Source organism: Nuphar pumila, chromosome 13, assembly GCF_984573655.1.
Source record: "Nuphar pumila chromosome 13, dmNupPumi1.hap1.1, whole genome shotgun sequence".
NCBI lineage: Eukaryota > Viridiplantae > Streptophyta > Magnoliopsida > Nymphaeales > Nymphaeaceae > Nuphar > Nuphar pumila.
The window spans coordinates 7,438,617-7,462,240 of NC_143261.1; the positions used below are offsets into that span (position 1 = coordinate 7,438,617).

Below are 23,624 nucleotides of genomic sequence, written 5' to 3' on the forward strand. Positions count from 1 at the left end.
ATTGTTTTGGGATGAAGGCGTAGTTGTTGTTGTTGCATGGTCACTGAAGCGGAGCAAAGCTGTGAAAAACTGTAAACAGGTAATTGGGGAGAGCCATATGAATGGAGTGATCTATGATTTGCTAAATGATCAGGGGCAATTACGGTTCCATGATCTTGTTGGCAGAAGGTGGCCTCCCAATAGTGAGAAGTGGTTTGGTGCACTTTTGAAAGGTTTGGTTCGACACCGTTATTGGGGTTGTGATATGGGCTCTGATTGAACAATTAAATGCTGGAGGATGAGCTGTTTCTGCACTGAGATGACATTGACTTCACATGAAGATTGAACAAATTGTTTAATGTGAGATAAAAACGTGATATTTTTCTTAGCAGATGTATCATAATTATTCATCAATTGAAGGTTAATGTTTACTCTTGTTCTTTGAAACTTGTGCCATTCCTGTCAAAACATTGCTAGATCATAAACCTGCTCAGAGCTTGTAATTTTTTCAATTTGTATGCTGGGATCAGCTTTGCTGGTTTCTGTTAGATCCTGCATCTTGCCCATGTTGCAAGTTTAGTAAAGCTTGTCAGCTGATTACACTTCATTGTCACATTAAATTATCGTTACATGTCGATTGAATTTGATAGCTGGAGCAGTAATGTTGCATTGTTTGAATCCTGTCGGGTTCTTCCCCTGCTTGCCTATCAAACAGTGACATCCGCAGCAACAAGAGCATGCTTTTTCTTCACAGTTGTGAGAATTTTATATTTTTACTAATTTTTTCTGTATCTCAATTAAAGTATGTGAATTCGTGTTGAAGAATAATAAACTCCAACCTGGATCTAATAATATTGGAAGGCCTCTGATGAATCTGATCCTATTAGTGTGATGCCCCTGTCTAATATAAGCTTATAAAGAAGTGGGTTTGCTCATGGTCATCTTCATAGGATTTGGTCATCTTTCTTTTTTTTTTTTTTTTTTGTGGCTTGGCCAAGGGAAAACCCCTCCATCACTGACCGCACATTGGCGGTTGATAAAACTCTTCAAAATAATTATAGACGCAGGTTTTTTGTTTATTTTAGAGTTTGAATATGTAGATTGTTTATTTATTAAAAAAATTCTTGAATTTAAATAGTTTAAAATAAAAAAGAAAACTTGAATCTTTTATCACCAAGATATTTTTTTTAAAGGCAAGCTGGGGTTAGATTCACCCCCCCACCAGTTATTGTTCAATAGTACCACTGGGGTTTTAAAACTGCAACATCCCACCACAGTGAGACCTCTGATAGCTCCTACCAACCATGCCAAGCTCCAGTTGGTTTTATCACCAAGATTTAGTATAATATGAGCTGCTGATTTTTTCTCTCTCTAAAAAGCACACCAAAACAATTGAAGAAACCTAATTAAATGCATATTTTTTTGCTAAAAAATTATCCACTACCCTATAAGTTCAAACTCATAGGGAAGGTTGTTTTAACCAAATATAACCGTATAATGGTGTTCAGCACAATCAAAATAGTAAGATTTTTATTTTTTTTTAAAGGCAAGCTGGGGTTAGGCAGACCCCTTACCAGTTATACAACTATATCATTGGGTTTTGAACCTGCAACCTCCCAACACAAGGTAACGTGCACTAGCTTCTTACCAGACAAGCGAGCTACGGTTGGTCAAAATAGTAAGAATTGACATGGTGCATAATCGGCTTTGATTTTTCAACTCTAAAAAAATCTAACATACATGTCAGAAAACCATGATCTAAGTGCCACTTTTCAATAAACCAAAGATATGGATCACATCTGGAGGATTAGATTTAGATGTGCAAAAAAAAATTAAGAAAACAAAAAAAATTAAAGTTTACCGTTAGGAGGTATTGAAGCCACTAGGCTAGCCCACCTACCTTTTCTCCTTAGCTAAGTATACATAGAACAGCAGTGGACCCGGGCGGGGGCAAGGTCTTGATCCCCCGACGTCTCAAAATCTTACCCTCCACCCCCGCCTTCATTTCTGCATGGATTTTGATTTTGACCTCTATCCCTGTCTCCATCCTTGTTTTATATCCTTCATTCTCGGTCCAAATGGAGCGAGGCAGGATGAGCCCCATTTACCCTTGGTCCTTTGTCATCCTTAAAGAAGGATTGGAGATGCGATGGGGGCGGGGTGAGGTAAAGCTTAATTTCATCCCCGCCTCCATCTCCGTTTCATGTCTTCCATCCCTGGTCCAAACGAAGCCAGGCGGGGCAGGCCCGTTTTCCCCGGTCACTGCCATCTATGATGCGGCTTCTTGGTGTAAAAATAAAAATAAAAATAAAAAAAAAATCAAATTTTCTTCCTTTACTTGACATGACGAAAATGGGGTTCATAGGACTCGTGAAACGTTACATATCGAAGGGATAGTTAGGTCTTTTCCTCGTAATATAGGAATATGTTAAAGGATCACCCCCTTATCGAAATGCTCTTCGCTCTTCAGCCTTGTTTCCGAAGAAAAAAGTGTCTGAAGGTTGAATCGTTGCGCCCATCTATGCTGAACAATTCGATCTTGTTATCGGAGATATCTTGAGACCAAAACCAGATGCTTTCTCTTGTTCACTCAGCACCATCTTCTATTCTCAGAGGGGATTCATGTAGACTGCCTTGTAAGGCGAGGAGGAGGGGAAGCTTTTACGTGGTGGGCGATGGCAGGCAGGACGACTACTACGCCACTCTCAGAGCTCTCAAGTCTAGAGGTCGTACCCCAAGAAAGTCTTTTGGGCAGGTTTGTTACAGCTTCCTCTGCTTTGTCTTTGAGTTCTTTGTTCGTTTTGTTTTCTTTGAGGACTTGGGTTCCTCTCATTCATATGTTTTCTTGCGTTTTTACGTCCTTCTGATGTCCAAGTTTATCAGAGAAAAGAAAAATATTTTGTTGGGTAGTTTGAAAAGCCACATAATTGTGTAAGGAAAGAGGGACCAAGTTTGCGCTCTACCATTTTAGGAAATTTTTAGCTGCCAATCATGGTTCCCGTTAAACCCACTTTTTTTTTTCTTTTTGCTAATTTTGTGGGGTTTGGGATATTTTTTTTCTATTGGAGGTTGCTAACCGTCTACTCTCAATGTCATTTTCTTGTTCTCTGTCCTTTCTATTTGGTGGAGCATTGACTTCGTTTTTGAAAACTTTAATTCGGTGGGAGCATATTTTTCGTTAAAGCCTTCTAGAGCTTAGTTGTCAAGTGGAGCCTAGGCGGTGAGCTCCTAAAAAGACTAGTCGGTATCTCAATTTAAAAAATTAAAAATACATAAAATATGTAAACAAACTGCTAAAATTAATAACAAACATGTATACAACATAAAATCAATCAACAATAAGCAATAGACAAAACAAAACATGTCGCTGAACACTCTAAAATAATTATATTAAATAACCTGCTCAAAAATATTAAAAATAAATGAATAATTGAATAAAAAAACCATGCAACTAACAATATGAATAAACAATATACTAAAACATTAACAACAGTAGTTATAAATATATTATAAAACTCAGAAACAGTCAACCAGATTATATATGAATTATACACACACACAAATATATATAAAACACATAATATATAATATACATATTATAATAACTAAAATACAGAATATATATATATATATATATATATATATATTGAAACACAAAATTATCAGTTATATATATATATATATATATATATATATATATAACTGAAAAACATAAACTATAGAAAAAAGAAAAAACTAAGAAAAAACATGAAGGAGAAGAAGAAAAAGAAAGGAAAAAGGAAAAACAAGAAGAAGAAGAAAAAAGAGAGTAAGGAAAAAAGGGGGGGAGAGAGAGAGAGAGAAATACCTCTCTTTTGGCATGGTTGACCAAGTTAAAAAAATGGACAAACATATGCTTTAAGCCTAGGTGGACTCAGCCTAGGTGGTAAATAAGGCCCACTGCCCAAACCCAAAAGCTCTGGCAGTGGAGCTGTGCCTAGGCTCCCGCCTTTGACAACTAAGATGAAAACCAATTACTTGTTTATGATGATTATATGCATCAGTCTACTGGTTCTTAGCGAACCATTATAAATTTCTTCTGGCATTTTGATTTTAATGGAAGAAGGTTTTGAGGTAATTATTGTACACTTTCTACATAGCAAGCTTGATTTTTTTTTTTTATTATCTTGATTCTTGAATAACAATTTAGCATGTATTGTTTGGAAGGGAAGCTAGTTTTGCTGTATTATCATTTTACGAGCTTATAGCTGCTTAGAGATGTTTCTCTTCCAAGCCCAAGTTTTCAATTCAGATATGATTGGCACATTAGCGTGAAACAGTTTTAAAAAAAGGTATTTAGCAAGAGGGGATAGTTAACAGGTGGCATTGACAAGGACAGTCTAATTTTCATTAATTTTAAAGTAAATGGATGTTGTCAGTTAACTTACTATATGAAGCATAGCTTATATGATCAGGTCTTCATGTGCCTAACCAAAGTGAAGTAGAATATGGATCTTTCTAAAGTCTATAGTGACACTAACAAGTGGATCCGGATACTGAATCAGGTTGATACTTGATACCCTACTCAACTTTTCTTGATGAACTGAAAATTAATAGAAAACAGATCTTTGTGGAACCTCAAACACGTTAACCAAGAAAAGAAGAGGGGAGAAGAAAAGTTAGGGCTGCAGCTTTCCCACGTTGAATTACTTTTCATTACTCGGGTTTCCATTGGTTACAAATACTTATAGTACATCTAATTTTACATTAAGACAATAATACCCTTAAACAAATAAAACATACAAGAGAGGAAAAGGGTAATATGGTCCAGCACATATAGAAAGGAAAATACAAATATCGGATCAGATCTGGTCCAAAATTATCTAGTTCCAACAGCCTCCCTCAAGTTATACATGTCTATCACCATGGACAACTTGGATTTGAGTAACCAAAACCTGCGTTTTGATAATCCTTTTGTAAATAGATTTGCAATCTGAAACTCAGTGTTAACGAATTTTGCTTCTAGTTTCCCATCCTCAATTTTGCTTCTGATGAAATGTTGATCAACCTCAATATGTTTTGTGCAACCATGATAGATAGAATTTAAAGATATCTTTATTGCACTCTGATTGTCGCAAAATATGGTGAACTGATCCAAGCCAATTCTCTCACATCATTCAACAAATATCTGATCCAAGCCAATTCTTATGCAGCTGCTGCCATGGATCTATATTCTGCCTCTGTGCTTGACCTAGCCACAACCTTTTGTTTTTTATTGGACCAAGAAACAAGACTACCATTAATGTATATACAATAACCAGAAACCGACCTGCGCGTGTCTGGATCTCCTGCCCAATCAGCATCAAAAAAGGCCTTTAACAACTAACATACCTTTATCCTCATGTTTTTGGTATTTTAAACCATCACCTAAGGTTCCTTTAAGATATCTCAGAATTCGCTTTACAACTTGCATATGGACATTTTTAGGCTCATGCATGAATTGTGATACTTGATTCACAACATAAACATCTGGTCTAGTGAAAGTCAAATATCGTAAACTACCAACAATGCTTCTGAGTTCAACAGGATTTTGTTATGGCTCACCGTCAAACATGCTAAGTTTCTGATGAATTAGACAAGGAGTTATCAATGGTTTACATTCTGCCATACCTGTTTTCTTCAACAAATCAATAGTGTACTTATGCTGAGTCATAATTAATTCATTCTCCTTTTTGTCAATTTCAACACCAAGAAAATATTTCAGCACCCCTAAATCTTTCATTTTAAACCTTTTGTTTAAGAGGTCTTTCACCGATTGGATATGTGAATTTGAATTACCTGTGACAATTATGTCATCCACATATATGAGAAGAATAGTAATGAAGTCCTTACCTTTGTAAATGAACAAAGAATGATCCAAATGTGACCGATAGAAACCATATTTTTGAATCTCTGAAGAAAAACATTTAAACCAAGAACGATATGCTTGTTTGAGCCCATAAATCGCTCTCTTCAATTTATATACGTATTTCTTAGCATTATTTTTAGCATACCCTGATGGTTGCCCCATATATACTTCTTCCTTGAGCTCTTCATGTAGAAAGACATTCTTGACATCGAATTGACTTAGGGACAATCCATGATTTACAGCTACGGATTGTCCCCATTTTAACAACGAGGTTGAATGTTTCTTCATAATCAAGACCATGTTCTTGTGTAAAACCTTTTGCCACTAAGCGAGCCTTGTATCTGCCAATGATGCCATCTGGTTTATGCTCTAGAATCAATATACCAAACTCCTTGATCATTCTGCTTCAAATTTAGCCCAAAAAGTGCTGCCAGAAGTAAATTCAGATCAAGTTTTGATTGTGAGGACTGACCTTCCAGTCCTTGACTCACTCCTTGTCCTTTATTGTTTTGAATTCTGTTTTGACCAGGAGAATGATTATTTTGATTGTTGTAGTCCAAGCCTTTTACAGAGAAAATAGGTGGGTGAACCACGTCCCTGAGAAAATGAGCTGCGACTACTCTAGGATCCTGCAAAAGATGAAACGTTAAGAAGAGGTAACAAACCGCAACCTCTATTACCTCCCTGGTTCCCTGTACGACCACAACCTCTATTTCCTATCCATCTTCCCTGTCCTCTTCCACGGTTGACATTAGTAGAAAGGACTTCATAAGATTTTGTATTACCATTCTCATCCATCATCATCTTTAGAGTATTCTCATATCCAGAAAGCTTTGCTTTCGTAACATCCAACTTGGGTAACTCATCATGCCTTTGCAGAGTAGTGGAGATGATATAATATTATGGTCCAAGACTCCAAGGCCAATAAGAAGTTGTTCCATAATCTCTTTTTCAGGTATGTCTGCACCCACTAACATAAGCTGGTCTGTAATATGTTTAATCTTGTTGAAGTATTCCATGATGCTCATTGTTCCTTTTGTCAGGCCATGAAACTGGTTTCTCAGATTCATGGAAATTTGAGAATACGTATGGGCAAGATGTGCCCATAACTGTCCAGCAGTGCAGTCATCTGGAATTCCCAAAGGTACCTCCTGCGACAATGTTGATGTAATGTATGCGACAAGGGCTTGATTCCTTTTCATCCACAGAATATATTCTGTATTCTGAATAGTAGTGGTAGACACCACAACCCCTTTCTCATCTTTTTGTTCCTGGATCACGTTTTGAGGTGGGATCAAAATTAATCCATCAATGTAACCTAAAAGATCATGACTCCGAATGAAAGGAGTTATGGAAAATTTGAATTTGTTAACTTTTCAGATACAAGTTGCCCAAAGGAATTGGCAGATAAAAGATTGGAAGTGGAATCCATGAGTGAAGAATGCAGGGAAATAAAACAAGATCAAAGAATGCAACATGAATTTCAATATGTTGATGTTTTTTTTAAGTCGGATCTGATCGAAAATAAGGGATGATTCCTGAATCTAATTCAGATCTCATTGTCGACAGTTCTAAATTAGTTTTCTTCAACAAAAATCACAAATTTTAATTTAGATATGATTGATGCCAGATATGATCAACAACGAATACCGATCTTGAATCTTGGTTCAGATCTGATCGTTGTCAGATCTGATCAATAACAAATGTCGATCTTTGAAGAAAGAGGATGAAGAAGGAACCAAGAAAGGAAGAGATAAGATCTGAGAAGGAATAAAAAAGAAGAGAAACCGTCAGGAAGAAATATAAGAAGATAGAGAGAGAAATCAGATATGAGAGTGATCGATTTAGTCACCTTTGATGAAGCAATAGTGATCCCGATCAAGAACGTTCTGATACCATAATAGAAATCAGATCTTGGTGGAGCCTCAGACACGTTAACCAAGAAAAGAAGAGGAGAGAAGAAAAGTTAGGGCTGCAGCTTTCCCACGTTGAATCACTTTTCATTACTTGGGTTTCCATTGGTTACAAATACTTATAGTACATCCAATTTTATATTAAGACAATAACACCCTTAAACAAATAAAACATACAAGAGAGAGGAAAAGGGTAATACGGTCCAGCACATATAGAAAGGAAAATACAAATATCGGACCAGATCTGGTCCAGAATTATCATGTTCCAACAAAAATGTACCTTCATTTACTCTCTTCTGGTTCTAGATTGATATCTCTATTGAAAGTACATTATTTTGAAATATGAGAATCTGATTTACTTTCATCAGTATGACATGATGCTTATAATATGTTAATGCAGCATTATATGTTGAACTCCTCCATTAATGAACAACTTGTGGATCTAGCTGAAGTAAAAGATGGAGATGTGGTGTTAGAGATAGGACCTGGAACAGGTTCTTTAACCAATATTCTTGTAAATGCAGGTGCAAATGTTATTGCAATTGAAAAGGTACTGGTTTCATTTAACATGGAGCACTGCTTGATATTTTTTGATAAAGCACTAATTTTGTGCATATAAAAGCCTGAATTTCATCTTTACTGATTTTCATGGGGTTTGTTTTGAGAGTCTGCTACTGTTCTAATGAGTATTCTTACAATATGTAGAGAGCATGATTGTATAACAGGACACATAGGGGAATTGCTATATTTTAGACCTAGCATATATGTGCTTGCGGTCTATCTTCTTTCTCTTTTCAGAGAAATACTTGGGCTCTATCTTATTGTGTTTTGCAATGGTAGCCACCTTTTGTGGATTGCCTGTTTATCAGGCTCTGCTTATAACGTTTCTCCTTGATATTGGAGGTTTGATTTCATTAAATTGTTCAGCTAGGGCTCCTTGAAAGATGCATCTGGGCATCGAAAATCTTGTCTACAACGAACAAAATGATTTGTTGAGTAAAAAGCAGTCTTTTTTTTGGTAGTAATAGAGGCTGGACACTTGAAAAATTTCAGAGGTTTCCCTTCCATTGTTTCAATTCTCAAATTTTCAGAGCTAAGATGTTGCCTTGTTAGTTGTTACATTCCTCTATGTAATTCCAAGGAATTGTTTTTGTACTTCTGGGTCAGTTCAGTCAACATTTTTTATTATGTATAACTTTGCATCTTAACTTGAAATACACCACTTCAGTCAACATTTTCTAATTCTTAATCCAGCGTATTTATAGAATTCTTGGCAAACTTTTATTGAAATGCAGGATCCGCATATGGCCATGCATGTCAGAGAAAGGTTTTGTGCTCTGGATCATGTTATGGTAAACTGGTCTATATATATTCAATTTTCTTTTAAATTCATATTTTGTAAAATTATTTTTTAATGATTAATGACTTGTCTCTAACTTTAGATGAACTATTAATCAAAAGATATATTGAATTCCAATTTAAATCTGATTTTATTCCATTGCTTGTGGAGTCCATTTCATTTTTCTTAGTGTGCGTGGAACAGGTTTCTGGACCATGGAGATCATCAGCAAATTTGATCATGTGGATTTAATGCTTTAAGGCTCAAGTTATTTCTCCCAATTAGGATAAATTTGAAAATTTTAACAACTAATGCAAAAAATTAAATTTGAATTTGAATTTATATTTTGTGAAGGAAAATCATGAAATAATGTAATGAAAAGAATGCATTTGTATTTGACATTTAAATGGTAACTTTTGATATTTTTTTCTGTTCAGCGAACAAAGAGCATGAGAATGTAAGAAATGTTATTCTAGGACACTATCATTTAAACTTGTGACGCAGTTGAGGACTCAGACATTTGCATTCAGCTTATTAACTGTCTTTATAATCTTAAGGAGTCTATGAAAGCTCTGCCTTTTTGCGCTTATTTTGGAATGCTTCTCATCTGTAATTGTAAAGCATTTCCTGGTTTCTCGTGAATTGAAAAGAGCCAGTGAACAAGCTTGCACTTCTGATTGATTGTAAAATATTTTGTCTGCAATGCTTTATCTTGGTAATGAGGTTGCCTATCTTCCAAGTTTGGACTTTAAGATTGAAATTAACATGTATTTCTCTATCAAATTCCCTAGAACCATTGAACCTTATGTCCTACATTGTCCCCTGTAATTGATCTCTATTGTTGCTAACCTTTTAGGGTTAATGGGTAATCTTCTCTCTGTCACTTTTGACCTTCTATCCTTGTGAATAATTTGGTGAGCTCACTACATCATAAACACTTCACCAGTCACAGGGAATTGCTTCAAGAAACTCAGGGGTTTCAGTGTACCAATGGTCTTGAATAGGCAATGTGAGCTCTAAGAAGAATGAAGACAAGGATAAAATAGAAAACTAGGGAGGTTTGAGGACTAAGGGTTTTGATATATATGAGGCACTCTAGCAAGCTATATGGCACAACAAAGATGGTCTTTTGTCTGTGTGCATAGTATAGTGGCTTTCAACTGTCAGGTGAGATTCATATGAACATATATTACAAGCGACAATCAGTCAAATATTTTTTACATGCTAACTTTTTATGAAATCTACTGATGCAAATGTTGCACATAAATTCTCACACGGTTTCATATTTTATGGATACTGAGTACACAAAACAAAAGTTCATGGTTTACATGGTCCAAATTTGTGCAAGCTGACAAACTCAGCACAACTAGGATCTGTGAGAATCTGAGTGGACTGTCAAATGACTTGGACTTGTTAGGTAAACCAGGTTGATCAAAATCACCTTCTCAGCACTACAGGTTAAGTGGAGGTTAGAGTATTGGCTGTATGATGTAGAATGCTTGGCTTTATCTCGTATAGAATTTGCAAATCCGACCCTGCAGAAGCGTTCAGCATGGTCCATTAGATAGGAACCGACTGTTGGATCATGTTTTTTCAACAAAAAAAATATGATATTGGATGCTTGAATATTTACAAAAATTCTTAGTTGTCGATTTTCAAGTCTTAAAAAATCCTGTTTATGCATCATAATCAGTGTTTATGCACCTCAAGTAGGTTTAGATGATTTCATTAAGCATCAATTTTGGGAAGATTTAGATGGAGTAGTACAAGGGATATTTTATGGAGAAAAACTTTTTATCGGCGGTGACCTTAATGGACATGTAGGCATTAGTAGGGATGAATTTGAGAGTATCCATGGAGGCTATGATATAGGAAAAAGAAACGAAAGTGGAGAAAGGATTTTAGATTTTGGTGTCCTATGATATGATCTTAGCCAACACTTGGTTTAGGAAGAGGGAATCTCACCTAGTAACATTTAAAAGTGGGGTTAATACGAGTCAGATAGATTTTTTCCTACTTAGAAAGAGAGATAGGGGTTGTCGCATCGATTGTAAGGTTATACCGGGAGAAAGTGTAGCTACACAACATAAAGTCTTAATTTTAGATATTAGATTTAGAAAATGCCGCAAAAGGGATAGACATAGAATATATCTTAGAATTAAGTGGGGGCACTGAAAGGAGCTAAACAAGGAATGTTTGTAGAGCAGGTAGTTAAGGAAGTTGATTGGTGTTTCGAGGAGGATTCAGAATCAATGTGGAATAAGATAGCGGGTTGCATGAGAAATGTGGCTAAGGAGGTATTGGGTGAGTCTAAAGGCGGTGCACCGCTAGGTAAGGATACATCATGGTGGAACGAGGATGTCAAATTAGTTATTAAGGTTAAAAGAGAGTGTTATAGAAATCTAAGTAAGAGTCGTGATAATGAGAATTTGGAGAAGTATATGATAGCAAAGAAGGAAGCTAAAAAAGTAGTTCGAAACGCGAGGGATAAGGTATATAAGGAGGTTTATGACAAGTTGGATACCAAAGAGGGCGAGAAGGATATTTATAGGCTTGCAAAGATGAGAGATAGGAAATCGAGAGATCTGGGTATGGTTAGATGTATCAAAGATGAAACACAAAGGGTTTTAGTCAAAGATGAGGAGATTAAGGAGAGATAGAAAGATTATTTTGATAAGCTATTTAATGGAAGTCATGCTCAGGATCTTGGAGACTTCTCCATTCCTTTTCATGAGATGAATCGTGACTTCATGCACAAGATTCAAAAGAAAAAAAATGCAGAGGCTTTGAAGAAAATGAAATCAAGAAAGGCAGTTGGCCCAGATGGTATACCTATCGAGGCTTGAAAATGCTTGGGTGAGAAAGGTTTAGAATGGTTGACAAATCTTTTTAACAATATTTGGCGGACAAATAAGATGCCTAATGAGTGAAGGAAGAGTACTTTGGTGCCTCTATATAAGAATAAGGGTGATATATAAGATTGCACAAACTATCGTGGTATAAAACTCATGAGTCATACTATGAAACTTTGGGAGAGGGTGATTGAGTATAGGTTGGGGAAGGTTGTCATGATATCGGAGAATCAATTTGGTTTTATGCCTGGAAGATCAACTATGAAAGCTATACATCTTCTTAAACAACTTATTGAGAGATATATAGAGAGGAACAAAGATTTGCATATGGTTTTTATTGATTTGGAGAAGGCATACGATAGAGTACCTAGGGATGTTCTCTGGTGGACAATGATGAAAAAAGGTGTTTCTCTTAAGTACATTAGTATAATTAAAGATATGTACGAAGGAGTAGTAACCAATGTCCGCACTTGTGGAGGGGTGACAACCAATTTTCCTATAACGGTTGGGTTTCATCAGGGATCTGCTTTAAGCCCTTTCCTATTTGCTATAGTGATGGATGAGCTTACGAGATCAATTCAAGAAAATGTGTCGTGGTGTATGTTGTTTGCTGATGATATTGTTTTGATTGATCAGTTTAGAGCTGGGGTTAATGCTAAGTTAGAATTATGGAGACAAACATTGGAAGCAAGAGGTTTTAAGTTGAGTAAGAGTAAGACAAAATATATGGAATGTCGGTTTAGTAAGCAAAGAAGTAGTGATGGGAGTGTAGTGAAGCTTGGTGAGCAAGAAATACCGGTGGATGACTGTTTCAAATATTTGGGATCTATCATTCAAAAGAATAAAGAAATTGATAGAGATGTAAATCATATGATAAAGGTTGGATGGATGAAATGAAAAAGTGCAACTGGAGTGTTGTGCGATCGTATAATGCCATTGCGGTTGAAGGAAAAGTTTTATAAGACGACAATTAGGCCCGCTTTACTATATGGTACGTAATGTTGGGCTGCCAAGAGACATCATATTCAAAAAATGAGTGTAGCTGAGATGCGTATGCTTCGATGGATGTGTGGAAATACAATAAAAGATGAGATTCGAAACGAGGAGATACGTAAGAAGGTAGGTGTTGCATCCATTAAAAATAAGATGAGAGAGAATCATTTACTGTGGTTTTGACATATTCGGCGAAGGCCTATTGATGCTCCAGTTAGAAGGATGGAGAAATGGGAAAATATATTAGTTAAAAGAGGTCGGGGTAGGCCTAAGAAGACTTGGGTGGAGATGATAGGAAATGATATGAATGCTTTGAACCTCAGCGACGACATGACATTGGATAGAAATGATTGGAGGAAAAGGATTCATGTGGAAGACCCAGAATGATTTTCTTATTTGGTTCATATCGCCGACCCCAATTATTTTGGGATGAAGGCGTAGTTGTTGTTGTATGCATCATAATCAGATGATTCAAGAGCCGGTCCCTTTATAACTAATCTTGTAGATCACATCCATATGGTCAGATTTAAGAAAAAAAAACAAAAACCCCATGAAAATCTCGGTTCACACTCTAGTTCTCATCTATGTCACACAGACTCGGCTAAGGAGGTGCCGCACCCGAGTCGACACGCCCCAACACGGGTGTGGACTCGGGTGCGGTTTCGGACTCGGCCCGGACTCGGTCAACGCCGAGTCGGACTCGGTCAACGAGTCCAGGCCGAGTCCGTCCACATTTTGGACTCGGTCAACTTTGACCGAGTCCAAAAATGTCCCTAAAAAACCAAATTTTTATATTTTTTATTTAAAAATATATATAAAAAAAGGCACAGTGCAGACTGTGACTGTGCTGCGTGACTGTGACTGTGCACAGTCTGTGCAGTGTGCACAGTCACAGACTGTGCACAGTGCTGTGCCTGTGCACAGTGCAGTGCACAGTGCTGTGCCTGTGCACAGTGCACAGTGCTGTGCCTGTGCACAGTGCACAGTGCTGTGCCTGTGCACAGACACACAGACTGTGCTATCAGCTGTGGCATTTTAAAAATAAAATTATATATATATATATATATATATATATATATATATATATATATATATATATATATATATATATATTTTTGCCGAGTCCCCGTGTCCAAAAATTTTAAAATTGTGCCGCACCCGTGTCGCACCCGCACCCGCTCCCGCACCCATGTGACATAGGTTCTCATATTCTAGTGGCTATATATATATATATATATATATATATATATATATATATATATATATATATATATATATATATATATGGGTGCTTCTATGGCGGTACACATTTGATTTACATGGATTTAAGCTCCAAAAGCAAATCTAACCGCTGAATCATGTTTAGCATATTCTATTTATTATTTTCATGTGTTAAAGTTGACTCAAATATGATGTTTTATACCATTTTTAAACCACCCTTATTTTCATGAATTGTGAGCTCTTGATTTTCACCATCTCAAAAATAAAATCTTATGGTGTATTAAACATGATAAAACCTTCTAACATACTAAATAAATCATGCTAAACACATCTGCATGGTTAGATTAACCATTTGGCGGCTAGATCTATGCAAATGAGTGTGTACCACCATATGGTATCATGGCATAGAACCACCATATGTTTTCCCTATATATAACATAGAAACACACTGACTAGGCTGAGTCATGGCTTAACTGGCCGAATGCGGACAATCTCTGGATCTGTTCACTAGGTTGACCCAACAAACTGCTGATTTGGGTTGACTTGGCTGAGATTTGACTTCCCGGTTTTTAAACATTGGTTTTGTGTCAATAGGTATCACAATAAAGAAACTATAGATAAGTAGCCTAGTGCTTGGTCTGATTGGCTTACAACCTTTAATCAACTTGGCTGCTGATAACTTCTTGAGATGGTAATGTTCACTAGTTCACTCTACTATATGTTTTGACTTATTTTCCTATTTTTTTCTTTGATATGATACTTTTGGACTTGAGTGTGCATGATGATGCATTTGTAAGAGTGGATTCCTGTCAATTTCTCCTTCTGAGAAAGTTCTGCATGTTAATCTTTGTTGTAGGTTTTACAAGAGGACTTTACCAGGTGTCATATTCGTTCTCATGTCAAATCTTTTATGGAGAAAACATCTGGAGAAAGTTCCAAATATGCAAAAGTGAGACTTCTCCTGTAAGTTTGCTTTCTAGAGTAGCTTCCTTTTCCTCCTTTGTACCTCCAACTTGCAGACACCTTTATTTGTTGTTCTAGTGATTGTATAATGAGCCAGTGCACAGTTGTGCCTTTCCTTGTGTGGATGTGGATTGTGCGGAGAGTAGTTGTGATGTTCTCTTTTTCATAAAAAACTAAAAAAGAAGAATGGATGACAGTAACATGCAGCGAGACCCATATTTAGTTATACAAAATGCAAGAATTGTAACCCAAATATCATCATAAAAGTTGCATTCTTCATGTTCAAGCCTAGTTTATTGCAAGAAATCAAATCTCGTTACGAGGACTAAAGATTCCTTTTCAATTTGGTTTGGAAATTAGAGCCTTAAGATAAAAAGAGTTTCAGATTTGAAGGACTATGATTTGAATGATATATATCGTTTACAAAAGCATTCCTTTTTCTATGGAAGATCAAACTCACGACTTTCCAAATTTGGAAGCTTTCTTTGAGATATCTCTGTTTACTAAGACCCTCCCCCGCTTTTCACAACTGTATCCAAAACCCTAAAAGGAAAATCACCATCAGATATTCATGGAATAATGAATATGGTATAGGCGAAGCTAAACATGACTGTACCAGATGCAAAAAAAATCTTCGTGTTGATGTGGTTACATGGTGTTAACATTGCCAACATGGATGCCACTAGGTAAAATCCATAAAATCTCTTAGCTAAACCTTGTTCTCAGTGCTAATATTGAGAAATTTCAGTCAATATGTTGATTTCTTGGCAAACCTCGTTGTTTTCTTCACAGCCCTCACCCAGCTTTTAAAAATTCGCAAATGAATCCTCTAAAATCATTTATTTTACACATCCACATACACACCCCAAGGTTGCCCAAGAGGGAAGGCCAATCGAGAAGCAAGAAATGGGGGGTTTATAGGTGCATGTGAAGTGGGAAGCGAGAAGTTAATTATAAACATTTAGGAAGTGAACTAAGAAGTTTTTTTATAATTGCACATCATTTTAAGAAATTATAGAAAATACATGTCATTTAAGATTTATTCTTCCCTCTAATTTAAAAAGCTAGTGAAATTCATTTTCCTTAGAAGTGTGTTTCTCATCATAACAGCATGGATTCTAAGGCACTTAACTTCCAGCTTTCGAAGTAACTTCCTAAGAACCAAACTTCCCAAGATAGGTAGAAACTTGAGGTAACCATGATATATGTTCACTATAAGGCTTAATGATTAAGACACTTTCTCCACCTTTTTGCCTTTAGACCTTTTAAAACCATGGTACCTAGTTCACCTGGTTGGTCATAGATGGTTGACTTTTCCTTCAGTTATTATCTCATGGTTGATTATATTCCTAGCTGTCAGGTTAGAAGATTTTCTTTGACCTGTGGTATATTTCTTCAAAACAACATCCCACATCAGATAGAGATTACCTATTCATGTGTCGAGTTCAAACATGGAACAAGTGAATGAACTGGCAATTCTATACATGTGAATTATAACAGTGGAGATTAATAGCTGATGATTGAATATCTGAAGGTTCCTCTCTTTAATCAATCCAGAACAATTTTGTGCACTTTTTTAGCATTTCTTTTTGTGCTTCTTGTTACATTCATTCATTTACAGATGCCCAGTTTCTGTTTTATAGACTCATAGTTGCCAGAAATGAAAAGATTGTGAAATGATCTGTTATCTGCTTGTTATTTGCTCTAACGTTAATGATCAAATTATCTATTCCCATTCTAACCTTTTGGGACTTCAATTGTCTTTCCGTGAGGACTTATGTTTTCTTAGGTTTTCCTGCATCAACTTGATTAGAGCATTTGGCTTCTCATGGAAGAATTGTTTTATTGTCTGTTCTGATAAATGCTACTGACTGAAAATTATGCATGTTTGCTTTGCAGGTTGTTTCCAATATTCCTTTTAATATAAGCACCGAAGTGATCAAACAACTTCTTCCCCTGGGTGATGTATTTTCACTAGTTGTTCTTTTACTCCAGGTTAGATTTCTTATAAACTATTTTTCATCTTATGAAAAGTTTTAAAATGTAGGCATAGTCTTATGATGCTTTAATGTTAGAAGTTTTAAAAATGTAGGCATAGTCTTGTGATGCTTTAAGGTTAGAAGTTCTTCGTTGCCTATCTCCATTTCATTGACTGGTCACTATCAGCTTCTTTTCTTCTTAAGCACCCTCTTTCTTGGGCTAAGAGCTTGACCTGAGCTCATGGAATCGTGTCCTAGCTTGAGATGTTTGAAGATGTTGCTTAAATTTGTTGTTTTATAAGTGTGTGCGTCTAAAATTTTGATTTTGTTTCAGTATTGAAAAGGATACACGAGAGAGAGAGAGAGAGAGAGAGAGAGAGAGAGAGAGAGAGAGAGAGAGAGAGAGAGAATCTGTCACAGGGATTCTTCAATTTACAATCTTGTCGTATATCCCGTAATATACTCCTAATGCGAAACTGCATAAAGATGGTTTGCCATGTATCTTTTTGGGCATGTCCATGTGACAGCTGAGCATCAACTCGTTCAAGATTGGTGGGTGAGACTCTTTCTCTAGTTTGAGCTAGCTTGCGAAAAATCCGAGTCCAAGTGCATTCTCAAACTGAACTAAGCATGGGCTTGCTCAAGCTTGGTGCACAATCCTGTTTCTCAAGCTTGAACTGAACTGTAAAACATCTGAGTCCAAGGTGCTATCAAGCAACTCAGCTTGTCTACCAGCTCCTAAAGTTATTCCAAGGCCTTATAATGGCAGTTGATCATTGGTGGAGATCATATTAGCGAACCTGATTGCACAAAATGTGCACTATAGTCTTTAGAAATTTGGGGTCTATGTGCCTCTTATGGCAAGAACAACATACACAAATGGAGACCACTCATGGGTCAAGATACAATCACAAACATAATGGCACTTATGGGCATGAAAAACAACGTAAAAAATATAAGGATTTTATTAAGACAATGCTTGAGAAGAAGCTTAACATACAAGAGGAGTTACACCCCCTATTTATATACAAAAGGAAGCAAGGAAGAGCCATTGGAAAGTGCTCCCAACAACTAGAAATATCTGTTGGGAGTACTCTCAACAACTTTATTTCAAGAGCATTATAAGGACTGTAATGCCCTTGATAAAAAAATTAAATTACAAAAATAATAAAAACCTAAAGTGCCCCTAATGAAGACAACTAATTATATAAAGGAAAATGACTAAAATACCCTTAATGGGTTTTACTTATATATATATATATATATATATATATATATATATATATATATATATATATATATATATATATATATATATATATATATATATATGCAAAACAATAAGTATATGTATATATTTTAACACCCCCCTTAGACTTACAATGTAATTCTTGAAAGTTTGTCAAGCAAAAACTGAAACTTGAAAGAAGGAAGAGCTTTCGTAAAGAAGTCGTCCAACTAAAAATTTTGATGTTACTAAGGCAAGATGATGGTTTTCTTCAGGTATTCTTCATAAACATAGTGACAATCCATTTCAATATGTTTGGTGCACTCATTAAATGTATGATTATCCGCTTTTCTGGAGGCCTCGAGACTCGGGATGATTGTCTAGTTGGAATGTTAGAATATTTTTCAAGTGCACATGAAGGATTAGACTCTTGTCGCCTGGAATATTGTATACTAGTATCCCTATGAACTTCTTCATTTTCAACACTATGATCAAGATCAATAATTCTTTGATCATTATCAAAGTTACAATCAAGGTCATATTCATCAGATGTTGATGTTAGATCTAACAAAAAGGAGTACTCAGTGACATCCTTTGATTTTTTAAAATCAAAGAAGCTCTCCTTTTCAAGAAAGGAAACATTTCTAGACACATATAGTCTATCATTTTTTAAGTCAAAACATCTATAACTTTTCTGATTTTCAGCATATCCTAAAAAGGCACAGGGAATCACATGAGGGGAAAGTTTATCATTTTTGTCGGTAAATATGAAACATTTGCACCCAAATATTCTTAGTCTAGAGTAGTCTGGAGAAATTTTCATAAGTTTTTCAACGGGAGTGATATTTTGTAAAGAGGAGGATGACATCCTATTAATGAGATAGGTGACAGTTAAGGCAGCTTCTGCCCAAAAGTGTTTCGGGACTTGATTTACTACTAATAAAGTCCTAGTGGTTTTCATAATATGACAATGTTTTCGTTCTACCAGCCCATTTTGTTGAGGTGTATAAGGACAAGATCTTTGATGTGTGATGCCATGCAATTTAAGATAATTTTTAAAATCTGTGGATAAAAACTCTCCCCCTGAATCTGTGCGAAAAATAGTAATATCATTTTGAAACTTGTTTTTAACCATATTATGAAAAGTTTGAAAGTATGAAAATACTTCAGACTTATGTTTAAGAAAGTAATGTATGTCGGGAGAAATCATCGACAAAAATAACATAGTAAGCAAATTCTTCTTTAGAAATTATTGGTGCAGGACCCCAAACATCCGAGTGTACTAATTCAAGTGGTCTTGAAGAGAAAGAAGTTCTGTTCTGAAATGGTAATCTTTTCATTTTGCCAAGAATACAATCTTTACAATCAAATGATTCAGAGTTACAAAATTTTCCTAGATTTGAAAAAAGTTGGATTTTGGCTATATATGGGTGACCAAGTCTCTTATGCCACAGTTCCAACTCAATTTTCTGAATATTATAGCAAAAAACATTCTTCGGCATTTTCAAAAAATCCATGTAATAGAGTCCTCCTTCTCTATGGCCTTCCCCAATCAACTTGCCTAACTGGCGATCCTGTACTCAATAACCATGAGAAAAAAAAGAAATATTACACCCATAAGAAATTTGAGATACAGATAAAAGATTTAAATTCAATTTGGGAACATGTCTAATTTCTGGAATAGAAAATTTCTTTGTTTTATAAATCCTTTCAAAAATTTTTATTCCTTCTATTTCAAGAGAAGTCTCATCAGCTGTAAAGACCTTTGACACACTTGTTTTATTTTTAACACATTCGGATAGACTTTGATTATTTGGGGTCATATGAAAAGATGCACCAGAGTCAAGGAGCCAAGAAATTTTACCTGGATCGGAAAAAGATGCGTCGGTTGAAGCTTCAGATGAAGAAGATGCACCTTTGATGAGAGGTTGAAGAATCTCCATTAGTTGGGCCATGAAAATTGGTGCATCTTGATTTTTAGGCTCCGATCCAGCAATTGCAGCTCTTTTCTCTCTCAGTTCCTTGAGTTTGGGACATTGTGTCCTGTAGTGTCCCGGTTCATGACAGTGATGCCAAATAACTTTTTTCTTGTCAATAGTCACCATTTTGCCGGTTAAAGTGAGAAGGTCTATATGATCGAACATGATTCCCTAGTCTAGACACGGCTAGAACGGAATCATCTTCAGTTTTTTAAGAACCTTTCCGGAGACGATTTTCTTCCATTATTAATTCTTCAATAGTTTCAACAATAGAAGGTATTTTTCCCCGATGAAGAAGGGCCGATTTCAAATTTCGGCCTTAATCCAGTTATAAACTGGTAAAAATGTTCAGCATTGAGTTGTTTCTGATGAAGCTCAATGTCTTCGGCACAATGCTACTTTGGTTCTAAAAGGGAAAGTTCTTCTCAAAGTTCGGACAACCCATTGTAATATTAATGAATAGTTTTGTCTCCTTGGGTCATCATTCAAACATTTTCTTAGAGATTGCACATGTGTGCAATATCTTTTAGGGAATACGTATTTTTAAGGTATTCTCATGCCTTATCGGCATGATCAAACTTGGCAAGACTTGAACATTTTTTAATGTCAACGCTATTGATAAGCCATGCCATTATCTTCGCATGAGATATTCTCTATTCTTTTCATTTCTTCTCGTAAGAGGCAAGAGCTTTGATTTTCTCTTCTTTCGATAGAGGAACCTCTTTATCTCCCTTCTTTTTAGTAAGAGATAGCTTAGGTTCCGAATCGGAACCATCCACAATCCCCCATAGGCCTTTTTCCCATATATGGTGCTTCATGATTGAAGCCCATGTTACATAGTTCGTATCGCTTAATTTCATAGGCATGATGGTGACTTTATCATTGTTATCCATCGATTACAAGGAGAGAGAAAGAATAGGGATAGAAGAGAAACAAGAAGAGAAGTGAGAAAAAAAAGAGATACAATACAACAAGATGTGAAATCTTCCTCAATGAAGTGATGAAGCACTTCTCTTCAAGTGGCGAACACTTTTGCAAATGGGCATGAAAATCGAGGCAGCTATTCTTCAAGATCTAATATTTTCGCGCCTCTGATACCATGAAATAAGATGACGATCTTCCAAACACGAATTGAGATCCACAATAGATGATGTCTTAACAAGACATTTAGGCAGAACCCTTAAGAAGGGTATAAAAGGAAACAAACAAAAAGAAATAAAATATTCCTTTTATTGAACAATAGAAAGGCAATGCTTAAAAAGCATTGAACTATTTTTACAAGAGGGGCTGCAACCCTATATATACACAATAGGAGAGGAGGGAGGAGAGGACTCAATAGAGTCGTTGGACACAGTCCAACGGCTCTAAATAGAGTCATTAGACTAGAGTCCAATGACTCTGTTGCTAGTCAAGTCTGGACAGGACTTGACTAGCAATTGTCAGTCTAGTTCAAACTGAACTAGATGACAGAAAAACAAAAAATAAAAGTGACAATATATATATATATATATATATATATATATATATATATATTTACAATTTTACATTTTAACACTTACAACAAAATGAGATGACTATTCGGGAATACTTTGCCGAATTGTCTTCCATTTGGGATGAGCTTGCTATGCTTGAACCCAAATGGAGTGGTAAAACTATCGAGCTTAGACACAAACAACTAGAGGAAGATCGCTTTTTTAACTTTCTTAATGGTCTTAGACCCGAATTTTAACAAATTCGGTCTTCCCTTCTTTCTTCTTTCTTCTTTCACATCTTCCGCCATTGAAGATGTTATTACTAAATTGAGTGAAGAAGAAACCCGTATGGGCATTAGTAAAAGCAATCCTAGCATCCTTGCAACCTCCTCTATTCAAGAAGAAAGTGAAGGGGTGAATGTCGTTTCAAGACCGGGTAACAATGTGAGGACTTACAAACCTCCTCATTTTAAAAATCAAAATTAAGGAGGAAATTGGCAAAATGGAAAGAGAGACTAGCAAATTAAATTGTCATTTTTGTAAAGAACCAGAGCATATCAAACCAATTTGCCCAAAATGGAAGAAATTGCTTGCAATGGCCACCACCACTCAACCGGAAGAACGACCATCCTCTTTCAATGGGTCTCTCTCTCTACAACAAATTATGGAAGCTCTTCAACCTCTTCTCAAGGGAAGAATTTCTGGAGCCGCTATGTCAACCTCTTCCCCTTCCGGTAAGACATCTTGGCTCTTAGATTTCGGTGTAACATTTCATATGACCCCAAGTGCCTGTTCTCTTTCCGAATACTCTAAAAATTCTTTTTCATCTTTTGTCTCAACGGCGGATGGAACATCCCTTGAAATTAAAGGAATAGGCAATTTCGAAAAACAAGATTTTTTTATTCCAAAAATTAGATTCATACCAAAACTAAATTTGAATTTGCTTTCGGTTTCTCAACTCTCGGACCATGGTTGCGATATAAAATTCTCTTCTAATAAATGTTGGATACAGGATCGCCGGTTCGGGAGGTTAATTGGGGAAGGCTCTAGGAAATGAGATCTCTACTATGTCGACTTTCTCCAAGTTCCCAAGAATCAATTTTGTAATGTTGTCCAAAATAAAGATATTCATGTGTAGCATAAGAAACTTAGACATCCCAATATTGTTAAAATTTCATATTTACTTTTTGTTAAACATCTTTGTAAAGGAGATTTTACATGTAATGAATGTATTCTTGGGAAAATGAAAAGTTTACCCTTTTATCAAAGATCCATGTTTACAACAAAATCTTTTAAAATTGTTTATTCCGATGTATGGGGTCCGGCTCCTATGATATCTAAAAGAGAATTTTTATATTATGTGATTTTTGTTGATGATTACACTAGGTATTGTTGGATATACTTTCTCAAACATAAGCATGAAATTTTTTCGACTTTTAAAACTTTTCATATAATGATCTTAAATCAATTCAATGGGAACTTAAAAAATCCTTAGATCAGACTCTGGAGGAGAATACCTATCAAATGAATTCAAGAGTTATCTTGAAAGTTATGGTATTCTCCATAAAAAATCTTGTCCAAAACCCCCTCAACAAAATGGATTAGCTGAACGAAAGCATAGGCATATTATTGAAATAACTCGAACTTTGCTTATTTCGCAAAATATTCCAAAAAACTCTGGGCTAAGGCAGCACTTACATCGGTCTATCTCATAAATAGACTTCCATAAAAAAATTTGAACAAAATTTTTCCTTTTGAAAAATTATACGAGAAGGAACCTGACTACAACAGGTTAAGGGTGTTTGGATGTAAATGTTTT

General features: G+C 35.8%; 1 protein-coding gene across 4 annotated transcripts in view; it reads left to right on the forward strand.

Annotated features, from left to right (window-relative positions):
- The first annotated feature begins 2,437 nt into the window (after nucleotides 1-2,437).
- PFC1 (Ribosomal RNA adenine dimethylase family protein) overlaps nucleotides 2,438-23,624 on the forward strand; it is a 44,924-nt gene continuing 23,737 nt past the window's right edge. For 2 of the 4 annotated variants that reach the window (XM_089985719.1, XM_089985718.1), the window contains exons 1-5: nucleotides 2,445-2,734; nucleotides 8,180-8,329; nucleotides 9,075-9,131; nucleotides 15,041-15,133; nucleotides 17,047-17,142. In XM_089985719.1, the coding sequence (XP_089841845.1) occupies nucleotides 2,552-2,734; nucleotides 8,180-8,329; nucleotides 9,075-9,131; nucleotides 15,041-15,133; nucleotides 17,047-17,142 (579 nt within the window). In that variant the 5' untranslated portion in view covers nucleotides 2,445-2,551. Of the gene's footprint in view, nucleotides 2,735-8,179; nucleotides 8,330-9,074; nucleotides 9,132-15,040; nucleotides 15,134-17,046; nucleotides 17,143-23,624 lie in introns of all 4 variants that reach the window. The other 2 variants (XM_089985721.1, XM_089985720.1) reach the window with 2 other exon arrangements.